Genomic DNA, 22,042 nt, shown 5'->3' with positions numbered 1-22,042 from the left:
ATAGTAATGGCCATTTTTACAACATTAATTTTTCCAACCCAGGAGCATGGAATATCTTTCCATTTCTTTGCATCCTCTTTAATTTCCTTGTTTAATGTTTTATAGTTCTCAGCATGTAAGTCTTTCACCTCCTTGGTCAGATTTATTCCCAGGTATTTAATTTTTTTGGGTGTGATTTTAAAAGGTATTGTATTTCTGTATTCCTTTTCTATTTCATTGTTAGTATACAGAAATGCGAAATGCGACTGATTTCTGAATGTTGATCTTATATCCTGCTACTTTGCTGAATTCGTTCATCAGTTCAAGTAGTTTTTGTGTTTAGTCCTTAGGGTTTTATATATATATATATATATACATATATATATATATATATATATAATATCATGTCATCTGCATATAGTGACAATTTTACTTCTCTTCCAATCTGGATACCTTTTATTTCTTTTGCTTGTCTGAATGCTGTGGCTAGGACTTCCAGTACCATGTTGAATAACAGTGGTGAAAGTGGGCATCCTTGTCTTGTTTAGTAGGAAGGCTTTCAGCTTTTCTCCATTGAATATTATATTTGCTGTGGGTTTGTCATAAATGGCTTTGATTATGTCAGGGTATGGTCCCTCTACACCCACTTTGGTAAGAATTTTTATCATGAGTGAATGTTGGACTTTGTCAAATGCTTTTTCTGTGTCTATTGAGATGATCATGTGGTTTTTGACTATTCTTTTATTAATGTGGTGTATTACCTTGATTGATTTGTATGTGTTGAACCATCCTTGTGAACCTGGGATGAATAGGATTATATTTCGATACTGCACGATCCTTTCATATACTTTCAGAAAATTAAGGAAGTAGATGTACAATTAAAAATAAATCCAGGGAGTTCTCATCATGGCGCAGCAGAAACAAATCCAACTAGGAACCATGAGGTTGCAGGTTTGATCTCTGGCCTTGCTCAGTGGGTTAAGGATCCGGTGTTGCCATGAGCTGTGGTGTAGGTCACAGTCACAGCTCAGATCTGATGTGGCTGTGGCCAGCAGCAGCAGCTCCAACTCGACCCCCAGCCTGGGAACTTCCATACACCTCAGGTGTGGCCCTAAAAAGCAAAGAAAAAAAATATCCACACATTTCTAAACTCATTGGTCATTTTTGGAGGATAAACTTGTTATTTTAAAAACTGGTATATACATAGAACAAATCAAACACTTAACTTTGAGGATGAGGTCTATCAGGGTAATAAAATATCTGATGAAAAAGTTTCCTTCTTAGCTAATAAATGAAGAAGGAATGACTACATTAAAATATTACCATTTTGCAAATTCTTAATAAGTTAGCAGAGCTAAGTAATGATCACCAGTGGCCACTTACATCACAAAAATCAACTCTCTAGGAAGCACTCTTGAAAAAAAAAAAGTCTAACCTAAGTTAGGCCTTGGATCTAACTGCTAGTTCAAGAAGGAACTTTTTTTTTTTTTTGGCTACACCGCAGTATGCAGAAGTTCTAGGGCCACGATCCAACTTGTGCCATAGCTGTGACCCAAGCCACAGCAGTGACAATACCCAATCCTTAACGAGCTGAGCCACCAGGGAACTCCAAGAGGAACATTTTAAATGACCCCATGAGATATACAATCAGTAAAATGCATAATATGGGAAGTTCCATTAGGGCAGACAGATGTATCAGTTGCTTCAACAGATAAACTTCATGGAAAAGAAAAAAAAATTAGGAAAATAAACTTACTGATTTAAAAAAAACCCCGACACCCTCTTCTAGCCATGTTGGCATAACTGGCACTGGAATTCCCTCCTGCCTTAAACAACTAGACAATTAGACAAAATCTGAAGGAGCTATTTTTTGGCACTGGCTGTTGAACAGTGTAGGACAGTGAACTTTGAGGGTAAATAAATACTCGAGTTGAGCCCAGATTAGCCTGGGGAAATCATCTTAAATGTGGCATTGGGAGGTGGAACCCAAGCCAAGCACTGCACCTTGCTATTTAGTTAGGGAGGCAGAGAGCAGAATGTTGGCTGCTAAAGCAGCTGGAATTTGAGTGGCAGGGTACTGAGGGTACTGGATATGAGAGAGGCACAAAGTCTACCAGGCAGTGGCTGCTACAAGGCTGAGAGCTGAATAGAGATTCCAGAAATTGCAGGGCTGGGAGAGGGTGAAGTCCTAGCCTAAGCAGAGAAGACAAGCCTCACTGAGCCATGTTCAATGGGACCAGAAAGACCAATTGAGACTTCACCATACACTAACAGAGCAAGGATGGGCAAATTAAGACCTGTGGGCCAAATCTTCCTCAATGTCTTTTTTGTAAATAAAGTTTTATTGGAACATAGCTATGCTCATTTGTTTACATACTGTCATTGGTGCCTTTGTACTATATCAGCAGCTTTGAGTAGCTGCAACAGAGACCACAGGGCCCACAAAAAGTCTAAGATATTTACTATATGGCCCTTTACAGAAAAAGTTTGCTGAACTCTGCCCTAGAGTAAGGGCCATACTCTGGGACTAAGAACAAAACACACAGATCCACCCTGCCAAAGAATAAAATCAAGCCCAGCAAAATCAAAAGATCTGGCAGTAATTTAACTGCCTGTCAGAATAAAATTTGACATATTTTAAAGAAAAACAACATAATCTCTACAAGGTACTATCTATTAGATCATATATAAATACATTATTAGATAACATATGAAGAAGCAGAAAACAGTGATCCACAATCAAGAAAAAAAGCAGTCAATAAAACAGAACCAGACCCTGAGATCACCCAGATGACAGATTAACAGATAAGAACTTTAAAACAGCTATTACAAATACATTTGTACAAGTACTTAAAGGAAAAGATGGACATAAGTAAACACCAGGGAAATTCAACAGATTAATGGGAACTGTAAGGAAAGAACCAAATGAAAATTCTAGAACTAAGAAGTACAATATATGAAGAAAATTAAAAATGCTCCTGGTTTTTAAAGCCATGCAATGAAAAGTCTACAGATGAAATTATGCATTGGAAATGCACTTCAAAACAAACCAACCTGGGGGAGGGGAGGTGGCTGGGATAAAGATGAAACAAGACACCATAAGTTGATGACTACTGTAACTAGGTGATGGGTCCTGCCCTCCCTACTTTTCTGTATATTTGAAATTCTCCACATTTAAAAGCTAAGAAAGAAAATCCAATCTCTATAAGAAAAAAAACTTTTTTTTTTTTGGTCTTTTGAGGGCTTCATGCACAGCACATGGAAGTTCCCAGGCTAGGGGTCAAATCAGAGCTGCCCGCCTGCACCACAGCCATAGCAACGCAGGATCTGAGCCATGTCTGCAACCTACACCACTGCTCACGGGAACACCAGATCCTTAACCCACTGATCAAGGCCAGGGATTGAACCTGTGTCCTCATGGAGCTTCGTTGGGTTCCTTACCTCTGAGCCTCGACAGGAACTCCAAGAAAAAACTGTTTTAACTGTAAAACAAGATGATGTTCAAATGAGGCCCTGCACGGGGTTCCCATTTTGGCTCAGTGGTAACAAACCCAACTAGTATCCATGAGGATGAGGGTTCAATCCCTGGCCTCACTCAGTGGGTTAAGGATCCAGCATTGCCATGAGCTGTGGTATAGGTTGCAGATGTGGCTTGGGTCTGGCATTCCTGTGGCTGTGGCCATCAGCTACAGCTCTGATTCAACCCCTAGCCTGGAAACCTCCATATGAGGTGGGTGTGGCCCTAAAAAGACAGGGGAAAAAAAAAAGAAGCCCTGCATGTATATTATTCTCCTTCCATCTTTGCCAAATTCCCAAAGATATGTAGCATCCACTCTGCATTTTCAAAGATTCCCAAAGCTTGAGGAAAGTGAGTGTTTCATGCACTGTAAACATTCATTTAGGTGAATGTCATTCTCTCTCTCTCTTTCCTTCTTCCTCTATATGTATGTTATACACTTTGACACACATGGAGATATCACTATTTGATTTCAAAAAAAATGAAATTATATTAAATCACTCTATAACTTGCATTTTACAAATAATATGTTGTGAACATCATTTCACATCAACAAATACAGGTAAATATCTTTTTGTTGCACAGTGTCCATTATTGAGGGTCTAAATGCCCTGTACTGTGCACTAAAATTCATAATTTCAATGGGAGACAGGAACTATGTGTTACAGAAAGCTATTTCAAGTGGAATGAAAACATAAGAGCACACATGGCTCAAGGGACAAGTATGAATTTAGGGCCATCGTTTGATTGTTAAGTATGCTTTGATCTACATAGTAACAAGCCACAGTATAAAAGCATTGAAAGGTATCTGTTAAAAAAAAAATCATATAGCAAAAATCTGTTTCCATCCTCTATCAACATGAGTAGAGTTTAAGTCACAGGAAGCTCTTTATCAACATTAGCACTTTCCAAATCACCCAAAACTTTAATTCTAAGCTGGTTTGACGAAACAGGATATATTTTCCTACAGAAGCTATACGAAATAGTAAGGATCTCAGGTAAGCTGACAAAGATTACTTAATTTAAAATGTAAAATAGCCCTTCCCCTACATGGAGATTAAATTTTTGAAAAACCACGATGGTAAGACAGTTCTCAGTGAAAGAATCTAAGGGAGTTCCTGTAATGGCTCAGAGGAAACGAATCTGATTAATCCATGAGGACGAAGGTTCGATCACTGGTCTTGGTCAGTGGGTTAGGGATATCGCATTGCCGAGAGCTATGTGGTAGGCTGCAGACGCGGCTTGGATCTGGCAACGCTGTGGCTGTGGTGTACGCCACCAGTTGCAGCTCTGATTTGATCCCTAGCCTGGGAACCTCCATATGCTGCAGGTGCGGCCCTAAAAAGACAAAAAAAAAAAAAAAAAAAAAAAGAATCTATGGCCTCAGAGCAACAAATGAACAGAAGCACTTATCAATATTTTTTAATATTTGCTAAAAAAAGACTAAGAAAACATTAATAGCATTATATGCATCTTAAATTATAGTAATGAATATGTCTGAGTAATTTCCAGTTACCATTCTTTGATTATGGAAATCTTAAAGGTGTTCCTTTCCTATATTATAAATTACAGACACTTTGCTTTGCTGTAGAGAGTATGCATAGTAAAAGACATTTTTCCCCTGGGTCTGGTCCCATTCAAACATTTGATATATTTTATATTTGTTTGCTTGTTTTTCTTTATACAGTTTTTAAAAACGGTTTTGGAAAATAAAAATGCTATTTTTTGATGTCTAAAATTTAAACACTTCAAGTATAAGAAAATAAAAATCAGTCCATTCTCACTATCTGGAAATGACATTTTGATGAACATCACTCTCGATATATCTTTGGGCATATATACACATAAGGAAACAAAGGTAAAACTTTTTTATAAGTAGAATTTACTGTTCCATATCCAGCCTTTTCTCCTCCATATACATTCATGACTATTTAAGTCTACCTTACATCTACACCATCTTTTTTCATGGCTGCATAGTACCCCACTGCGTGAATGAACCATAATTTATTTAACCATTCTCTTACCAATGGACATTTCACATTCTGTCCAATTTTTCCCAAGTATTATTATTATAAAGTTACATTCTAATTCATATATCTTTACACTCATCCCATTGCTCTTTCAGGATAAATTCCTACCTGGCAATCAAATTTACCTATGACTGCAATGTAAAACTAGCTATGGATGGTCCAAAAAGGGGCCCTTCCCCATCACTAAATCTCTTCCTAATGACATACTTTCTCTCCTTCTTCTAATCAGAAGATGCCTCTCTTCTAGTCAAAAGATAACTGTCTTGTGGAGTATAGTGAGATGGATCGCTATAGCTATCTCTATAATAACTTTTTCCAAGATTGTCTGAACCACCATTTGTCAAAACTATAAGTGACCAAAAAGACTAATGTTATTTCAATAATCCACGAAGAGCTTATATACATATGCATACACATGTGCATGCGTGCGTGTGTTTTGGCTCCTCCTCTACCTTGACTATCTGCCCAGATCCTTTTTTACCATTATCTGCAGTGCACAAAAAAAGAAGTCTAAATGCCATTATTTCGTGTCAAACAAGGAAAAAGAAAAGTAACTTGATTAGTAAATAGAGCTTGGATTGGAGCCCAGATCTTAAGAGATGTAAATTGATGCTCTTTTCACAAGGCTGTACTCTCACGATTGGCCTCCACTCTTCCAACCAACCAGTCCAAAGCAGAGCCTACACTATACTTCCTTTACACATTTCTCATCTCACATCTTTCTGTGACTCCGTACTCATCTCCACTAACACAGTATTACACTGAAAGACTGAAGTCTCTCCACCCACCAACCTCCTTCCTCTCTCAAAATATCTTCTTTACTTTTCACACATTCTCAACAAACTTATCCTGTCTCACCTGAACTTTGCACAATGATTTCTGTGAAGACAGGACAGGAGAATGAGGTCTTAAAACAAACAAACAAAAACAAATAAAACACCACACACTCATGTTGGAGTTCCCATTGTGGCTCAGTGGTTAATGAATCCGAGTAGTATCCATGAGGATGGGGGTTCAATCCTTGGCCTGGCTCAGTGGATTAAGGATCCCGCGGTGGCACTGCCCTGAGCTGTGGTGTAGGTCCCAGACGCTGCTCACATCCAGCGTTGCAGGGGCTGTGGCTTAGGCCAGCAGTAGACCCCTAGTCTGGGAACCTCCAAATGCCTGGGGGCCTGGCCCTAAAAAAAAAAAAAAAATCAGTCATGTTCAAATGCCCATTTTGCTTCTTACAATCTGTGCAATCTTAGTCTTGTTACTTAACGTCTTGTCTCACTTTTCTTGTCAGAGAGAATAATGCCTAATTCATTGGGATTTAAAAGGTAGCTAACATATACAAGGTGCTCAACACAACATCAGCTATTTAAAAGGCCCTTAGACGGTAGCTATTTACTGTGAAAATATTTGTCTAATAGGACTGTTGTTCTTAACATGTTTGACATCTATAAAGTCCTTCAAAACATTTTAATTCCTTTCTTCCCTCGTCCTTGAAACTACTTCTTAGTTCTTTGCCACAAAGATTCAGAAACCGGTTCAAATACAATAAAGATTCACCTGCAAAAGTATTTGCACATTTACTAAAATCTCACCACTCACACAAGTATAACACCTACTGAGAGCCCGGACACAAATTCACCTCTTCCTAACTTTTAGGCAATGGAAGAGAATAATCACATTTTGTAAGTTCACCAAAAGACGTGTTGTAGCATGTCAACAGGTACAACAGATACAAGTTGCTTTCTCGGCGGCAACTGGGTGTGACCGTGCACTTCAGTTACCTAGGTTCATCGCTCCGTAGCCGGAATAAATAAATTCGTTATGCTAATTACAGATCTGATGTGGGAGAAGAAAACTTCAGAAAATATCCCATAAATCTCAAGGAGGGACTGCGAATAGATGCCACGCACTGCCGTGGTCTAGGCGAGTGACAAATGAACACAGGTGGGTTTGTTTCTGTGGCAAAGTGTCTTCGTGTGTGCCTACATGTGTCCGTAGAACTGAAAGCATATTTGTGTGCGCGGAGGTGTCTGATCGCGGACGTGTATCCCTTGTTCCCGACTGGGGAGCGAGTGAGCGACCGTAAACACCCCCACCCGGCTGTCCTTCAGGTGCTTACCTCTTCGGACGAGCAGGTGGACGCCGCTGGGCGCCGCCATGTTGGCGTCAGTCACGTGGCCGAGAGCTCTCGCTCCTAGCCCCGCCCCGCTGGTTGGAGCCTTCCAGTCGCGCAGCCCTGCCGAAGACCTGAGGCGACGAGGCCGCCTGAGGGGAGCGCGCGTGCGCGCCGGGGGCTGACTGCAGGCGTCCCGGCGGCAGAGCGGCTCTGGCACCGGGGCCAGTAGGGAAACCCTCGGCCGGCCGAGCCTGCTCCGGCCGCGAGAGGCGGGCTCCAGCCGCGGTTTGCGCGCTCGCTCTGAGCCCCCGCGCCCAGGTAGGATGGAAGAAGCCTGTCAGGTAAGCGTGGTACCCAATATTTGTAGCATCAACATTTTGGTGCATGGAAACATAAAGTTGGGAGGAAAAAAAATAAAGCACAATCTAGCGTTCAACCTAGCACTTTGCATCGTCTGCCACTTTGTTGCAAATTATTTCCCTGGATTTTAGGTGAAAGGTAAAATTTGGTTCAAAGTCACCAGCTGCCCCTTTGCTGTCCCAGAAACGTAGGTTACTCAGCGGAGACAACAGACAAGACAGGATCCGTGTGCAGCTGCAAAATCTATTCTGGGTACCACAGCGGGTATACAGGAGACTTTTCTTTCCCCAAGGACACCTCTCGTTCAGAGGTATTAGCTGGAGCCTTAATCCTAAATTTGACTCTTAAGAATGACAGGATGACGTCTGCCAATTGCGCTGCCAAAAGATGAAGCCTGCAGAAGGCCAGTTATGAATCAAGTGAGGGAGCTGATGTATTCCTAGTGATGATGGTGCCCATTTTTACCAAATTCACTGTTCCTTTTTTTTTTTTTTTTTTTTTTTTTTTGTCTTTTTTTTTTTTGTCGTTTGTTGCTATTTCTTGGGCCGCTTCCGCGGCATATGGAGGTTCCCAGGCTAGGGGTTGAATTGGAGCTGTAGCCACCGGCCTACGCCAGAGCCACAGCAACGCAGGATCCGAGCCGCGTCTGCAACCTACACCACAGCTCACGGCAACGCCGGATCGTTAACCCACTGAGCAAGGGCAGGGACCGAACCCGCAACCTCATGGTTCCTAGTCGGATTCGGTAACCACTGCGCCACGACGGGAACTCCCACTGTTCCTTTTATATGAATTCTGGGGCAGATTTCCATCCTGTCATGGACCTGATATTATTCATCTTGGTGGCCTGGTACCCAGCAAAGAGCCTGATAGTCAAGGAATGTCTGGTGAATTGCACTCTCCATGGACCCAGTCAAACCGAGAATGTAAGAGTTTCCCAGACTGTTAAATGCAGTAAAGATTAATAAGGATTCTTGGTGAATGTGTATGATGTCTCCTAATTATTTTTTAAGAATTTAACTATACATTCAGTGAAAAACCCAGACAGTTCAGAAATGAGTAAAGAAAAAAGTGTAAGACCCCTTTCTCACCCTCTCTACACACCACAAATCTCACTCTTGAGTCAAGCACTATGCTTTTTACAAATTCCATGCTTTTTACAAATATATGTAAATATTTTAAATGGAATCACATATACTTACTTTTACAACTTTTTCCATAAAATCTTAGCACACTATGCTGGAGCTCATTCTTTTTTATGAGTACAGAGTCCTGATATTTTTACTTTAAAAAAAAAAAGAAGTTTTTTGCCACACCTGCAGCATATGGAAGTTCCTGGCCCAGGGATCACACCTGTGCCACATCAGTGACAATGCTGGATCCTTAACCCACTGAGCCACCAGGGAACTCCCTGTGTTTCTTTTAAAGAGGGTGAATTCGGGTAGTTCATTAAAGGACACATCTGTACTTCTTGGAGATCTGGTTTTATATGCTTTTGGGTCACCCTGAAAAATAAAGAGAAAAAACGTTTTCCACTGAGGTAAAGATGTACAAGAATGAGAATGAAATGTACTCTTTAGAGTAACTTCAAGCCCCATCTTTTTCAAACACAGATCAATTCCAAGGAGAGAGTTTTTGAACATGGTAAATCTGCCCTCTGTGTAACTGAAGCCAGCAATCTATAGGAAAAGAGCCCAATAGTTAGCAGAGCACCAAGTATCAGGAGGTGTACCGAAAAAAAAAAAAAAAAAAAAAAAAACCCAGAATCCTTAGAGAAACATCAGAAGGCATTAAGCCCAATTTCAGACACATCTGAAATAGAACACACATTCATGTGATTCAACTCAGCCAATCTCTGGAAAACAAATGCACAATTTATTCCCCTGCAAGTAGAAGGAAAAGGAAACACTATGAGAACTCAGATGGCACCACCATAGTGGAATCCATTGAGGAAATCCCCAATAAATTCAGCATAGAATGTGGAGAAGCTGGATGAGCTTGAGATGAACTTGCACAAGTGATAGCTTGTCCACTGATACTTGATTTAGCTTCTTTCATCACATCCATCTGATGTTAGATTAAAAACTGGAATTCTCGGAGTTCCTCTGTGGCCCAGTGGGTTAAGGATCCAGTGTTGTCACTGCTGTGGCTTGGGTTGGTGCTATGGTGCAGGTTTGATCCTTGGCCCAGTAACTTCCACATGTTGTGGGCTTGGCCAAAAAAAAAAAAAAAAAATACTGCTACTCAGCCATAAAAAAGCCATGAAATAATGTCATTTGCAGCAACATGGATGGACCTAGAGATTATCATACTCTTATCTCTTCTGACAGAAAGACAAATACCACATGGTATCACTTATATGTGGAATCTAAAATATGACACAAATGAACTTATTTCCAAAACAGAAACAGACTCATAGACATAGAAAACAAACTTACGGTTGCCAAAGGGGAAAGGGTGAGGGAGGGATAAATTGGGAGTTTGGGATTAGCAGATACAAACTACTGTATATAAAATGAAAAACAAGATCCTACTGTATAGCACAGGAAACTATGTTCAATATTTTTAATGAACCATAGTGGAAAGAATCTCAAAAAGAATGTGTATTCCTTCTTGAACTGGCTTCTCAGTTTTACTATCTGAATCAGAAAAACAATCTTTTGATTTCATTTCAGGATTGTTTCTTAGCATTTTATTCTATGGCTTTAGAAGAATAGTTCCATTCCTGCCCTCCAATGTGTTCACTTTTACCATGAGGAAATACTTGTATTTATTTACTTTTTTTTTTTTTTGGCTGCACCTGTGGCATATGGAAGTTCCCAGGCTAGAGATTGAATCCAAGCTGCAGCAGTGTCAGATCCTTAACCCACTGCACCACAGTGGGAATTCCTGTTTACATTTTTTAAGTCAAATGAACATTCTTTCCAAGAACACAGAGTCCTGCATAAACATAATCTGCACATATAACAGGAACCTGTCTAAATAGCTGACTGGACCCCTGTAAAGTTAGGGTCCAGCTTCAAATGATTATGTTCAGGCAGAAAGTTTCTAGAACACTCTTTTAGCCAACTTGCTGGCAGAATATTGTTTCCCGTACCAATCGCTTGAGAGTATGCTGGATATGTTACTGCATAATCCAGGGGGACCCTTAGACAAAATGTATAAATGTTCTTTTTTTTTTTTTTTTTGGAAAAGTAATGTCATATTTAAGGCAGTTGTGAAAAATGAAGGGGCTTTCTCCTTGCCACGTGTGCCCTCTTCCTTCGTCTCTAGCAGTGGCAAGAAAAAGCCAGGAAGCAAGGGAGAGGGCCTCCTGGCCCTCCCATTTTTGATTTGTATAATGTCATTTTCTGGGCCATGTAACTTCTAGGCAAATGAAACTAAGTCCCACCCCCTTCTAATAAGATTGCCCTCCCATGGAGTTCCCGTCATGGCTCAGTGGTTAACAAATCTGGCTAAGAACCATGAGGTGGCGGGTTTGATCCCTGGCCTCACTCAGTGGGTTAAGGATCTGTTGTTGCCTTGAACTGTGGTGTAGGTCGCAGACGAAGCTCGGCTCCCGCATTGCTGTGGCTGTGGTGTAGGCCGCTGGCTACAGCTCCAATTCGACCCTGCCTGGGAACCTCCATATGCCCTGGGTGCAGCCCTAGGGAAAAAAAAAAAAAAAAAAAAAGATTGCCCTCCCTGAGCCCCTTCTACCTTGAAATTCTGAAGATTTTGTGGATCTATAGCCATTTGTAGGCCTAATCCAAGTGGACTCAGTAAATAACATGCTGCCCCTCCTGAGCAGCCTGTCAGTGTAATTAAGCAGAGGAGAATGGGACCAGATAGGGCTAACTTAGCTATAGGGTAAGACCAAACTTTGTTCCAAGGGAGTTTTGTTGCTCTCAGGCCCCTAGTCTGGACTGCATTCATTTCAAGCCTGTCCAGCCTCTTGATTTGAAAGATATTATAGACTTGTAAGCAGAAACAGTGCCTCAGCATACCAGCCTATCCATTGTTGGAGCAGCAGCCCACCTGGTATGGTGGCCTCGGCCAAGGAGAGGAGGTAGTAGAGGCTATAAGGAAGAGGGTGAGGGTGGTCTCAGACCTCACTCATTGATATATCTGAGTTTTTTCTTTTTTTTTTACTTTTTAAAATTGAGGTATAGCTGATTTATATTTTTTACTTTTTAAAATTGAGGTATAGTTACAAGTATACAACATGGTGATCCTAATTTTTTACAGATTATACACCATTTATAGTTATAAAATATTGGCTATATTCCCTGTGCTGAACAATAGATCCTTGTAGCTTATTTATTTAATACACAGTAATTTGTACCTCTTAATCCTCTACCTCTGTCTTGCCCCTCCTCTTTCCCTCTCCCTAATGGTAACCACTAGTTTATTTTCTATATCCTCGAGTCTGTTTCATTTTTGTTATATTTACTAGTTTGTTTTATCTTGTAGATCCCACATATAAATGATGTCATACAGTCACTGTCTTTCTCTGACATATTTTACTTAGCTTAATACCCTCCAGGCCCATCCATGTTGTTGCAAACGGCAAAATTGAATTGTTTTTTATGACTGAGTAGTATTCCTGTGTGTGTGTGTGTGTGTATCATATCTTCTTTATCCATTCATCTGGTAATGGACACATAGGTTGCTTCCATATCTTGGCTATTGTAAATAATGCTGCTGTGAACATTGGGGTGTATGTATCTTTTCAAAGTAGTTTTTGTTTTCTTTGGATATTTATACCCAGAAATAGAATTGGAATTGCTCCATTATATGGTAGTTCTGAGTTCAGTTTGTTGGGAAACCTTCATACTATTTTCCATAGTGAGTGCCGACTTTTATCTTGAGGGACAGGGCTCCCCTGACCTTACCTTGGAAGTGGCTCTAAGGGAAGTTGGGTTAAAGCAGAAGTGTATTTGTGGTGTATTTTCCCCCATGAAATCTAAATAAAAATGTGTATCATTATCGACTACCATCTATTCTCAATTAGTAAGTCCTGGAAAAGTAGCATGTGCTTACATACTTCTGGAGAATGAGGAATTCCATGCAGAGTAAAGAAGAAAGGCAAACAGTTTCCAAGAGAGATTTAGTTAGTGATCAATCAGCCAGTCAATAATTATTTAAGTGCCTACTGTAGGCTTCAGGGAGATATTATTTTTGTTCTTAAGAAACTAATTGGAAAGCTGAGACTAACCTGTTCACAAAATTGTCCATAAGGAAAGACCAAGTGCCTTTGAAACTATAAGCTCCGTAGAAGTGTGAGTGGGTCTTTGGGGTCACAGATTTTTCTATCCCTAGCTGCCCAGAATTGGCAGAAAAATGCTGAACTCTAATTCCATCAATTCCCAGGAAAATGCACCTGTTGACAATCCTTCCTGCAAAGATGAAAGGGGAATACACTTCCTTTAGCATCTCTAATCCACATTTGTAAAAGAAGAAAGGGTAATGCTCTCGATCTCGTTGGAAAATTTTTTTAAAGTTTGTTTTCATTTTCGTTTACACATATATGTGCTCTTTAAAAACACTTTCAAAGTACTGAACAGAAGTCCTCCAGAAAGGCTGTCTCTAGGCAGTCATTCTTAACAAATTGATGTGTATTCATCCAGATTTTGTTCTAGGTATATACCATTTGCTGAACTTTCTGAGGGAAGATACCTGCTTTTACCTTGAGCAATCACATGTCTATATAGAATAAAGACAGCAGACTAGGCCAACCACATGTTAGAGGACAGGGAAGCACAGTTTTACCTGTGTCTTTATTGCTCTTTACATTCTTTTCCTTTTGCCTTCACTCTGCCCTTGTTTCTGTACTTCCAGTATTTCCACCCGTCTGTAAGATTACTCCTTTGACTGTTTTTATCCTTTCCCTCCGAAAAGGATGACACATTCCCTGTTACTTTTTTTCCCATCTTTGTTTATTCTTTTGCTGGATTTATGGTTCTGTGTTTGCTGTAGTGTGTTTGAGTAAAATTATATGGTCCTATAGGATTGCGTGAGACCAGTCCATGTAGAGAGCAGCTGGTCCATTAAGATCAGAGAATGAAAATATTTGTGATTTTTTTTGTTTTTGTTTTTGTTTTTGTTTTTTTGCCGCTCCCATGGCATATGGGAGGTTCCCAGGCTAGGGGTCGAATCAGAGCTGTAGCTGCCAGCCTACACCAGAGCCACAGCTACGCAGGATCCGAGCCGCGTCTGCAACCTACACCACAGCTCACAGCAACACCGGATCCTCAACCCACTGAGCAAGGGCAGGGGTCGAACCCGCAACCTCATGGTTCCTAGTCGGATTCGTTAACCACTGCGCCAGGATGGGAACTCCCGAAAATATTTGTGATTTTTGAAGTTCCCATCATGGCTCAGCACAAACGAATCTGACTAGTATCCATGAGGACTTGGGTTGGATCCCTGGCCTTGCTCAGTGGGTTAAGGATCCGGCATTGCTGTGAGCTGTGGTGTAGGTCGCAAACGCAGCTTGGATCGGGTGTTGCTGTGGCTGTGGTGTAGGCTGGCAGCTACAGCTCTTGTTGGATCTCTAGCCTGGGAACCTCCATATGCCACAGGTGTGGCCCTAAAAAGACAAGAAAAATATTGCAATTTTGATATTTCCTACCTATAAGCATGAAACAGTGCCCTTTGGTCAGTGAACAGTTATGCAGAATATACCTCAGTAAGAATCTCCAAGTGGAGATTATGAAATGACAAGGGATTTAATAATAGAAAAAGAAATCTAGCCGTGTGTCCCTTTCTTCTCTCCCACTCTCCACCTCCATTCCCCAAACTGGCTGACAAACTGAGCAGACGCACAGAAGTGCTTAAATGCATTTCTTAACTTCCTCTGCTTGCCTCTCACTCCACAAATTCTGTATTCAAGACGGAAGCTGTTGAAACAAACAAGGGGGCAGATGCTGCCTCGACCTCTCTTCCCATTGAGCCGAGCTCCTCTGTGTTCACCCCATCCACTTCAACCCAGAGAATAACCTGTGTGCAGAGCATTCTCCTCATCTGAAACACACACAAACATCACCAAATTTTCCTTTGCTGGAGAAAGGATAAAGGAAGAAAGGCGGCAGCTGCTCTAGGAGCAGACAGCAAACAAGCCTCACTGTGGTGGCCCCACAGCCTTCACAAAGGGGGATTCAGAGAGCCAGGCAAACAAACCCCACAGCCCAGGACTCCACACAGATTCACCTGCCAGAATGATTCATTAAAAGTCTAAAGAACTGTCCAGGTGAACTGAGAGTCTAACCCAAGCACATTTTCCAACTGGTCTTTTATGAGCTTGGAAGAGGGGGAATACAGTTGAAGAACTGGAAAAGGCTTCAAAGACTACCTAATCCAACTCCAACTCTACCTCCAAGTTTAAGGTAAAGCTCGTGAGGCCCTGAAAGGTTGTAGGAGAACAGATTCATCCCTTTTCCAGCCTTTGTACATTATAGCACTAGAGGTCTTAAAAATCTTTTTATAAGGTAATTCTCATAGCATTTTACACACAACAGCTCTTCAGATATTCATTACATTATATTTCTCCACCAGATTAATGAAATCCCCCCCCTGCAAATTATGACATGCAAAATATCAAAGCTTTGGTTTTACATTTAGTGTCTGTCGATTTATGTGTGTGAATCATGTCTGTGATTCACACAGGCCCAGTATTTCAAAGATGGGGATGGTTTGCTTTTGGTAGTCAAATAAAGTGCATTGTAAACTATGCTTCCTTGGAGAATCAGTTTCTAAAGAAAATAATTGAATATTCCTTTTTATTTTTTTAAGAAAACTCATCACTATCTTTTTTTAAGTAATTTTAAAAAAACTGAAATAAGTGGAAATGAATCTGACCAAGAACCATGAGATTGCGGGTTCAATCCCTGACTAAGTTCAGTGGGTAAAGGATCCAGTGTTGCCATGAGCTGTGGTGTAGGTCGCAGACTCGGCTTGGATCTGGCATTGCTGTGGCTGTGGTGTAGGCCAGCAGCTGTACCTTGAGTTTGACCCCTAGCCTAGGAACCTCCATGTGCCGTGAATGCAGCCCTAAAAAGCAAAAAAAAAAAAAAAAAAAAAAATTAAATAAAGTTGATATTCAGTGCTGTGTTAGGTTCAGGTACCCAGCAAAGTGATTCAGTTTTATATATATTCTTTTTCAGATTCTTTTCCATTGTGTTATTATAAGACATTGAATATAGTTCCCTGTATACAGTAGGACCTTGTTTATCTGTTTTATGCAGTGTATTCTGTATATACGTTAATCCTCAACTCCTACATTTATCTCTACCACCATTCCCCTCTGGTAAGCATAAGTTTGTTTCCTGTATCTTTCTTTCCCCCCCCCTCGCCCCGTGGCCATAATTTTTTTTTCACATCTGTAGTTGTATAATGATCATCACAATCCAATTTCACAGGATTTCCATCCCATAACCCAAGCACATCCCCCCACCCCCCAAACTGTCTCCTCCAGAGACCATAAGTTTTTCAATGTCTGTGAGTCAGCATCTGTACTGCAAAGAACTTCAGTCTGTCCTTTTTTCAGATTCCACATGTCAGTGAAAGCATTTGATGTTGGTGTCTCATTGTATGGCTGACTTCACTTAGCATGATAACTTCCAGGTCCATCCATGTTGCTAAAAATACCAGTATTTCGTTCATTTTAATGGCTGAGTAATATTCCATTGTGTATATGTATCACATCTTCTTGATCCACTCCTCTGTTGATGGACATTTGGGTTGTTTCCATGTCTTGGCTATTGAAAATAGTGCTGCAATGAACATTGGAGTACATGTGTCTTTGCAAGTCATGGTTTTCTCTGGATAGATGCCCAGGAGTGGGATTGCTGGATCAAATGGTAGTTCTGTTTTTCATTTTCTGAGGAGTCTCCATGCTATTTTCCACAGTGGTTGCACCAATTTACAATCCCACCAACAGTGTACTAGGGTTCCTTTTTCTCCACACCCTCTCCAGCACTTCTTGTTTGTAGACTTTTTGATGATGGCCATTCTGGCTGGTGTAAGGTGGTACCTCAGAGTGGTTTTGATTTGCATTTCTCTAATAACGAGTGGTGTTGAACATCTTTTCATGTGTTTTTTGGCCATGTATATGTCTTCTTTGGAGAATTGTCTGTTTAGATCTTCTGCCCATTTTTTGATAGGGTTGCTTGTTTATTTGGTATGGAGCTACCAGAAGGTGTTTATAAATTTTGGAGATGAATCCCTTGTCAGTTGATTCATTTGCAAAGATGTTTTCCCACTCTGTGGATTGTCTTTTGTTTTGTTTGGGGTTTCCTTTGCTGTGCAGAAACTTTGAAGTTTGATTAGGTCCCATTGGTTTATTTTTGTTTTTACTGTCATTCCTCTCAGAGGTGGGTCTGAGAAGATGTTGCTGTCGTTTATGTTGGAGAGAGTTTGGCCTATGTTTTCCTTTAAGAGTTTTATAGTGTCTGGTCTTAGATCTAGGTCTTTAATCCATTTGGAGTTTATTTTTGTGTCTGGTGTTAGAGAGTGTTCTAATTTCATTCTTTTCCATGTGGCTGTCCAGTTTTCCCAGCACCACTTATTGAAGGAGCTGTCTTTTCTCCATTGTGTATTCTTGCCTCCTTTGTCATAGATGAGTTGGCTGTAGGTGTGTGGGTTTAATTCTGGGCTTTCTATCCTGTTCCACTGATCTGTATTTCTGGCTTTATGCCAGTACCATACAGTTTTGATGATTGTTGCTTCGTAGTATCGTCTGAAGTCAGGGAGCCTGATTCCTCCAGCTCCATGTTTCTTTTTCAGGATGGCTTTGGCTATTCTGGGTCTTTTGTGCTTCCAAACAAACTTTAAAATATTTTGTTCAGGAGTTCCCGTTGTGGCGCAATGGTTAGCCAATCCAACGAGGAACCATGAGGTTGTGGGTTTGATTCCTGGCCTTGCTCAGTGGGTTAAGGATCCGGCGTTGCCGTGAACTGTGGTGTAGGTCGCAGACATGGCTCGGATCCAGCTCTGATTCGACCCCTAGCCTGGGAACCTCCATATGCCCCAAGAGCGGCCCAAGAAATGGCAAAAAGACCAAAAAAAAAAAAAAATTTTTTGTTCAAGTTCTGTGAAAAATGTCCTTGGTAATTTGATATCACCCTGATACCAAAACCAGACAAAGATACCACAACAAAAGAAAACTACAGGCCCATTTCACTGATGGACATCGATGCAAAAATCCTCAACAAAATACTAGCAAACCTAATCCAACAATACATGAAAAGGATTGTACATCATGATCAAGTGGGATTTATCCCAGAGATGCAAGGGTTCTTCAATATCCGCAAATCAGTCAGTGTGATATACCACATTAACAAACTGAAGAAAAAAACCCACACAATCCTCTCAATAGATGTGGAAAAAGCCTTTGACAAAATCCAACACCCATTTCTGATAATAAAAAACCCTTCAGAAAGTGGGCATAGAGGGAACCTACCTCAACATAATAAATGACAAACCCATAGCTGACATCATTCTCAATGGTGAAAAGCTGAAAGATATCCCGCTGAGATCAGGAAGAAGACAAGGATGTTCGCTCTGGCCACTACTCTTCAACATAGTTTTGGAAGTCCTAGCCACAGCAATCCTGTATCTTTCACTACCTTTTCTTTTGGCAAATTCTGCTTCGAGGATGTCAGCTGAGTACAGTCTCACTGTTTAAAGGTGCTACTTCTCTGCTTCAGGCAAACAAACTTACTTAAAAATTTTCCTTGGTTTACAGTTGTATTTTATTTGACAGTTATATGGAGCTTCATTTGTTGAACATGGCAATGTTATTTAAACAAAATGTTATATCAAGGTAACACATATATAGTTTAAAAATATGCAGTTATAGCAAGGTTTACATAGAAAAGCAATAATGTCCCATCCTACTGTCTCCCAATCTGACGTACTCAACCAGTTTGAACTATTTTTGTTTCTAGTTTCTGCTCAAAGCCATGCCAGCTATAGTTTATTGTACTGGACTCTGACTTCTCTTGTACACTTTTTTTTTCTGGAGTTCATAATTTCCTGTTCTAATTTGAACCAATTGCTTTGATGGACATGTTATTCAGTTGCTATCTTCAGATTTCTTTTCATTGGAATCAGATTAGTTTCACAATTTCTTATACTCCACATCTTACATGTTCTTTAATTTTACCTTCATGCCACTGAAATAGATCTACAAGTAACTTCATTAGAAAATGTGTGAAGTTTTCTGGTTTCTTAGATTTCCAAAACCACCTTTCTTTTTCTCTCACACTTTGATGTAAGATTGGGTATAGGATTCTAGATTCAAAATAATTTTCCATTAGAATTCTGAAGTTATTATCTTTTAGCTGATAAGGAGTCTAATGCTATTTAAATTCCCCCCTTCTCCCCCCACGAAAGCATTTAGGACCTTTATTTTGTGCTCATTAGTTTGAAATTTAATGATTTAGTCTACATGTGGATCTTTGTAGGTAAGTGGTATAGTGGTTAAAAACGCAAGTGGGAGTTCCTGTTATGGCACAGCAGAAGTAATTCTGACTAGTATCCATGAGGATGCAAGTTCAACCCCTGGCCCTGATCAGTGGGTTGGGGATCCAGCATTGCTGTGAGAGCTATGGTATAGGTCACAGACAAGGCTTGGATACCGTGTTGCTGTGGTTGTGGCATAGGCGGACAGCTGCAGCTTCAATTCCACTCCTAGCCTGGGAACTTCCATATGCCATGAGTGCAGCCCTAAAAAGCAAACAAACAAAAAACAACCCAGAAGTGAATTGGAGTTCTCTTGTGGCATAGCAGATTAAGGACCCTGTGTTGTCACTGCAGCAGCTCAGGTCACTGCTCTGTTTTGGGTTCATTCCTTGGCCTGGGAACTTCTATAAGCCATGGGAACAGTCAAAATACAAAATAAACAAACAAAAAACCCACAAATAAATTACACTACCTGGGTTAAAATCCTGTCTCTGCCACCTACTAGCTCTGTGACCGTAGGTGAAATAATCTCCCTTAGGCTTCAGCTGAGACCTCACTCAAAATGTGTACTTCTGAGGGTTGTTAACGAGAACTAAGATGACTGTTGCGAGTGCTTAGCAGATAGTAAGTGCTCCATAAATGTTAGTGAAGATGATTTAATCTTTCTCAACTGTCAGTGAACTCTTCTAATTTGAAGATTAATTTCTCAACTCTAACGAATTATCCTCCCTTTCTTCGATAATGTCCTTGTTTGCTTTTCCTCTCAGAAATGAAAATAAGCTAGCTATCAGATTCCCCACATTGATTTCTATTTTCTCTCATATTTTCTCTTTTTGATGTTCTGGGAAATGTCTTCGACTTTGTACCTCTAAGTTTCTGCTGCTTGAATTATAACAATCATTTTAAATTTCTAAGAACCTCTTTCTTATTTACTGATTGCTCCTTTTTCATCATATTGTTTTTCTTTCATATGTGCAGTATCTTTTCTTTCCCAGTTTTCATTTTGAAAACTTGAAAATATAAAGGTGAAAGTATATATACTGAACAAGTGTGTATCCCTCTCACTTAGATTCAGTAACTTAAAAATTTGGGGAGTTCCCATTGAGGCTCAGCAGTAGCAAACCCAGCCAGTATCCGTGTGGACACGGGTTCGATCCCCGGCCTCACTCGGTGGGTTAAGCATCTGGTGTTGCCATTAGCTGTGGTGTAGGTCGCAGATGTGGCTCGGATCTGGCCTTGCTGTGGCTGTGGTGCAGGCTGGCAGCTGTAGCCCCGATACGACCCTTAGCCTGGGAACTTCTATATGTGACAGGTGCAGTCCTAAAAAAGAAAAAGAAAAAAATTTTGTCACATTTTCTTTATTTTTCTGTTTCTATACATATATCTAGGTATGTATGGGTGTATATGCCATTTACATAAACATAATTTTTTCCTGGACCCATTTGAATGTAATTTGCAGGTGTCATGACTCTGCTTCTAAATACTTTGGCATGTGACTTCTAGAAATAAAAACATTCTCCTATATAATCACAATACAATTACTACAGCTCTGAAAATTAAAAAAAATCCCTATCATCTAATACAGAGTACATACCCAAATTTCTGTATTGTCTCAAATATATCAAGATCTACCAAACTGAAATGTCCATCCCTTTTCACTCAGTGATGCCATCACTGCCTTGCATACATACTCCCACATGTACAAAGCGAAGTATACAAAAGCACATTCACTCAGCTCTGCTTGTAAGAGCAGAAGATAGGAAAAAGCCTAAATGCCCATTAATATAGGATTGGGTTAAACACATTGAAACCAAACTATGGAATAAATATCAAAAAACTGTTTAGAATCTAGGTGTTTAGAACTGAAGTGATTTGATATGTACTAATAAAGTTATGAGTTAAATTTAACTAGAAAAGATCCCAAGTACCACATGTAGTATATCACTATTTCTGTTAAAACAAAACATGGGAGTTCCTGTCCATCATGGCTCAGAGGTAATGAACCCAACTAGTGTCCATGAGGATGCAGGTCTGATCCCTAGCCTTACTCAGTGGGTTAAGGATCTGTTGTTGCCGTGAGCTGGCATAGCTCGCAGATGCAGCTCAGATCCAGCGTTGTTGTGGCTATGGCTATGGCTGGCAGCTGCAGCTCCGATTTGACCCCTAGCCTGGGAACTTCCAAATGCGGAGGGTGCAGCCCTAAAAAGCAAAACAATGACAACAACAACAAAAACATTGCGGATGTTTGCAAATTGATAATTAACTCTGAAGGACAAAAGAGAAACTGGCCAAAGTATTTGCCTCTGGAGAAGTGACTTGAGTGGCTGGGTGGAAGGGAGGGGAATTCACTTCTCATCGAATACTCTTGTTTTGAATTTCATACTGTGTCCACGTTACATAATAAAAACCAGTCAGTGCTTAAAGTGGATGCATATTCAGCCCCATATCACAGTGGTTCTCAACCTAGGGTGATTTTGCTCCCCAAAGGATATGTGGCAATATCTGGAGACATGGTTGGTTATTACAGCTGGAGGTGAGGGTAGTACTACAGGCATTTAGTGGGTAGAAGCCAGGGAGGCTGTTAACCAGCCAATACATAGC

At 40.5% G+C, this 22,042-nt stretch overlaps 2 protein-coding genes across 5 annotated transcripts in view; one reads left to right on the top strand and one right to left on the bottom strand.

Annotated features, from left to right (window-relative positions):
* METAP1D (methionyl aminopeptidase type 1D, mitochondrial) overlaps nucleotides 1-7,692 on the bottom strand; it is an 83,917-nt gene extending 76,225 nt beyond the window's left edge. For both annotated transcript variants that reach the window (XM_021075529.2, XM_021075524.2), the window contains exon 1: nucleotides 7,640-7,692. Coding sequence is in view for 1 of the 2 variants with exons in the window: in XM_021075524.2 (XP_020931183.1) it covers nucleotides 7,640-7,679 (40 nt within the window). In the remaining variant the exon portion in view is untranslated. The remainder of the gene's footprint in view (nucleotides 1-7,639) is intronic.
* A 52-nt stretch (nucleotides 7,693-7,744) lies between these two features.
* SLC25A12 (solute carrier family 25 member 12) overlaps nucleotides 7,745-22,042 on the top strand; it is a 204,055-nt gene continuing 189,757 nt past the window's right edge. For all 3 annotated transcript variants that reach the window (XM_084999505.1, XM_084999504.1, XM_084999509.1), the window contains exon 1: nucleotides 7,745-7,977. Coding sequence is in view for 1 of the 3 variants with exons in the window: in XM_084999504.1 (XP_084855630.1) it covers nucleotides 7,960-7,977 (18 nt within the window). In the remaining 2 variants the exon portion in view is untranslated. The remainder of the gene's footprint in view (nucleotides 7,978-22,042) is intronic.

Source organism: Sus scrofa, chromosome 15 (assembly GCF_054392235.1).
Source record: "Sus scrofa isolate SSC_HxYL_T2T_F1_AM1 chromosome 15, Sscrofa_HxYL_maternal_Yorkshire_Landrace_v2.0, whole genome shotgun sequence".
NCBI classification, from domain to species: Eukaryota; Metazoa; Chordata; class Mammalia; order Artiodactyla; family Suidae; genus Sus; species Sus scrofa.
The sequence above is the reverse complement of the archived record's forward strand: the minus strand, read 5'-3'. Positions and strand labels throughout refer to the sequence as shown.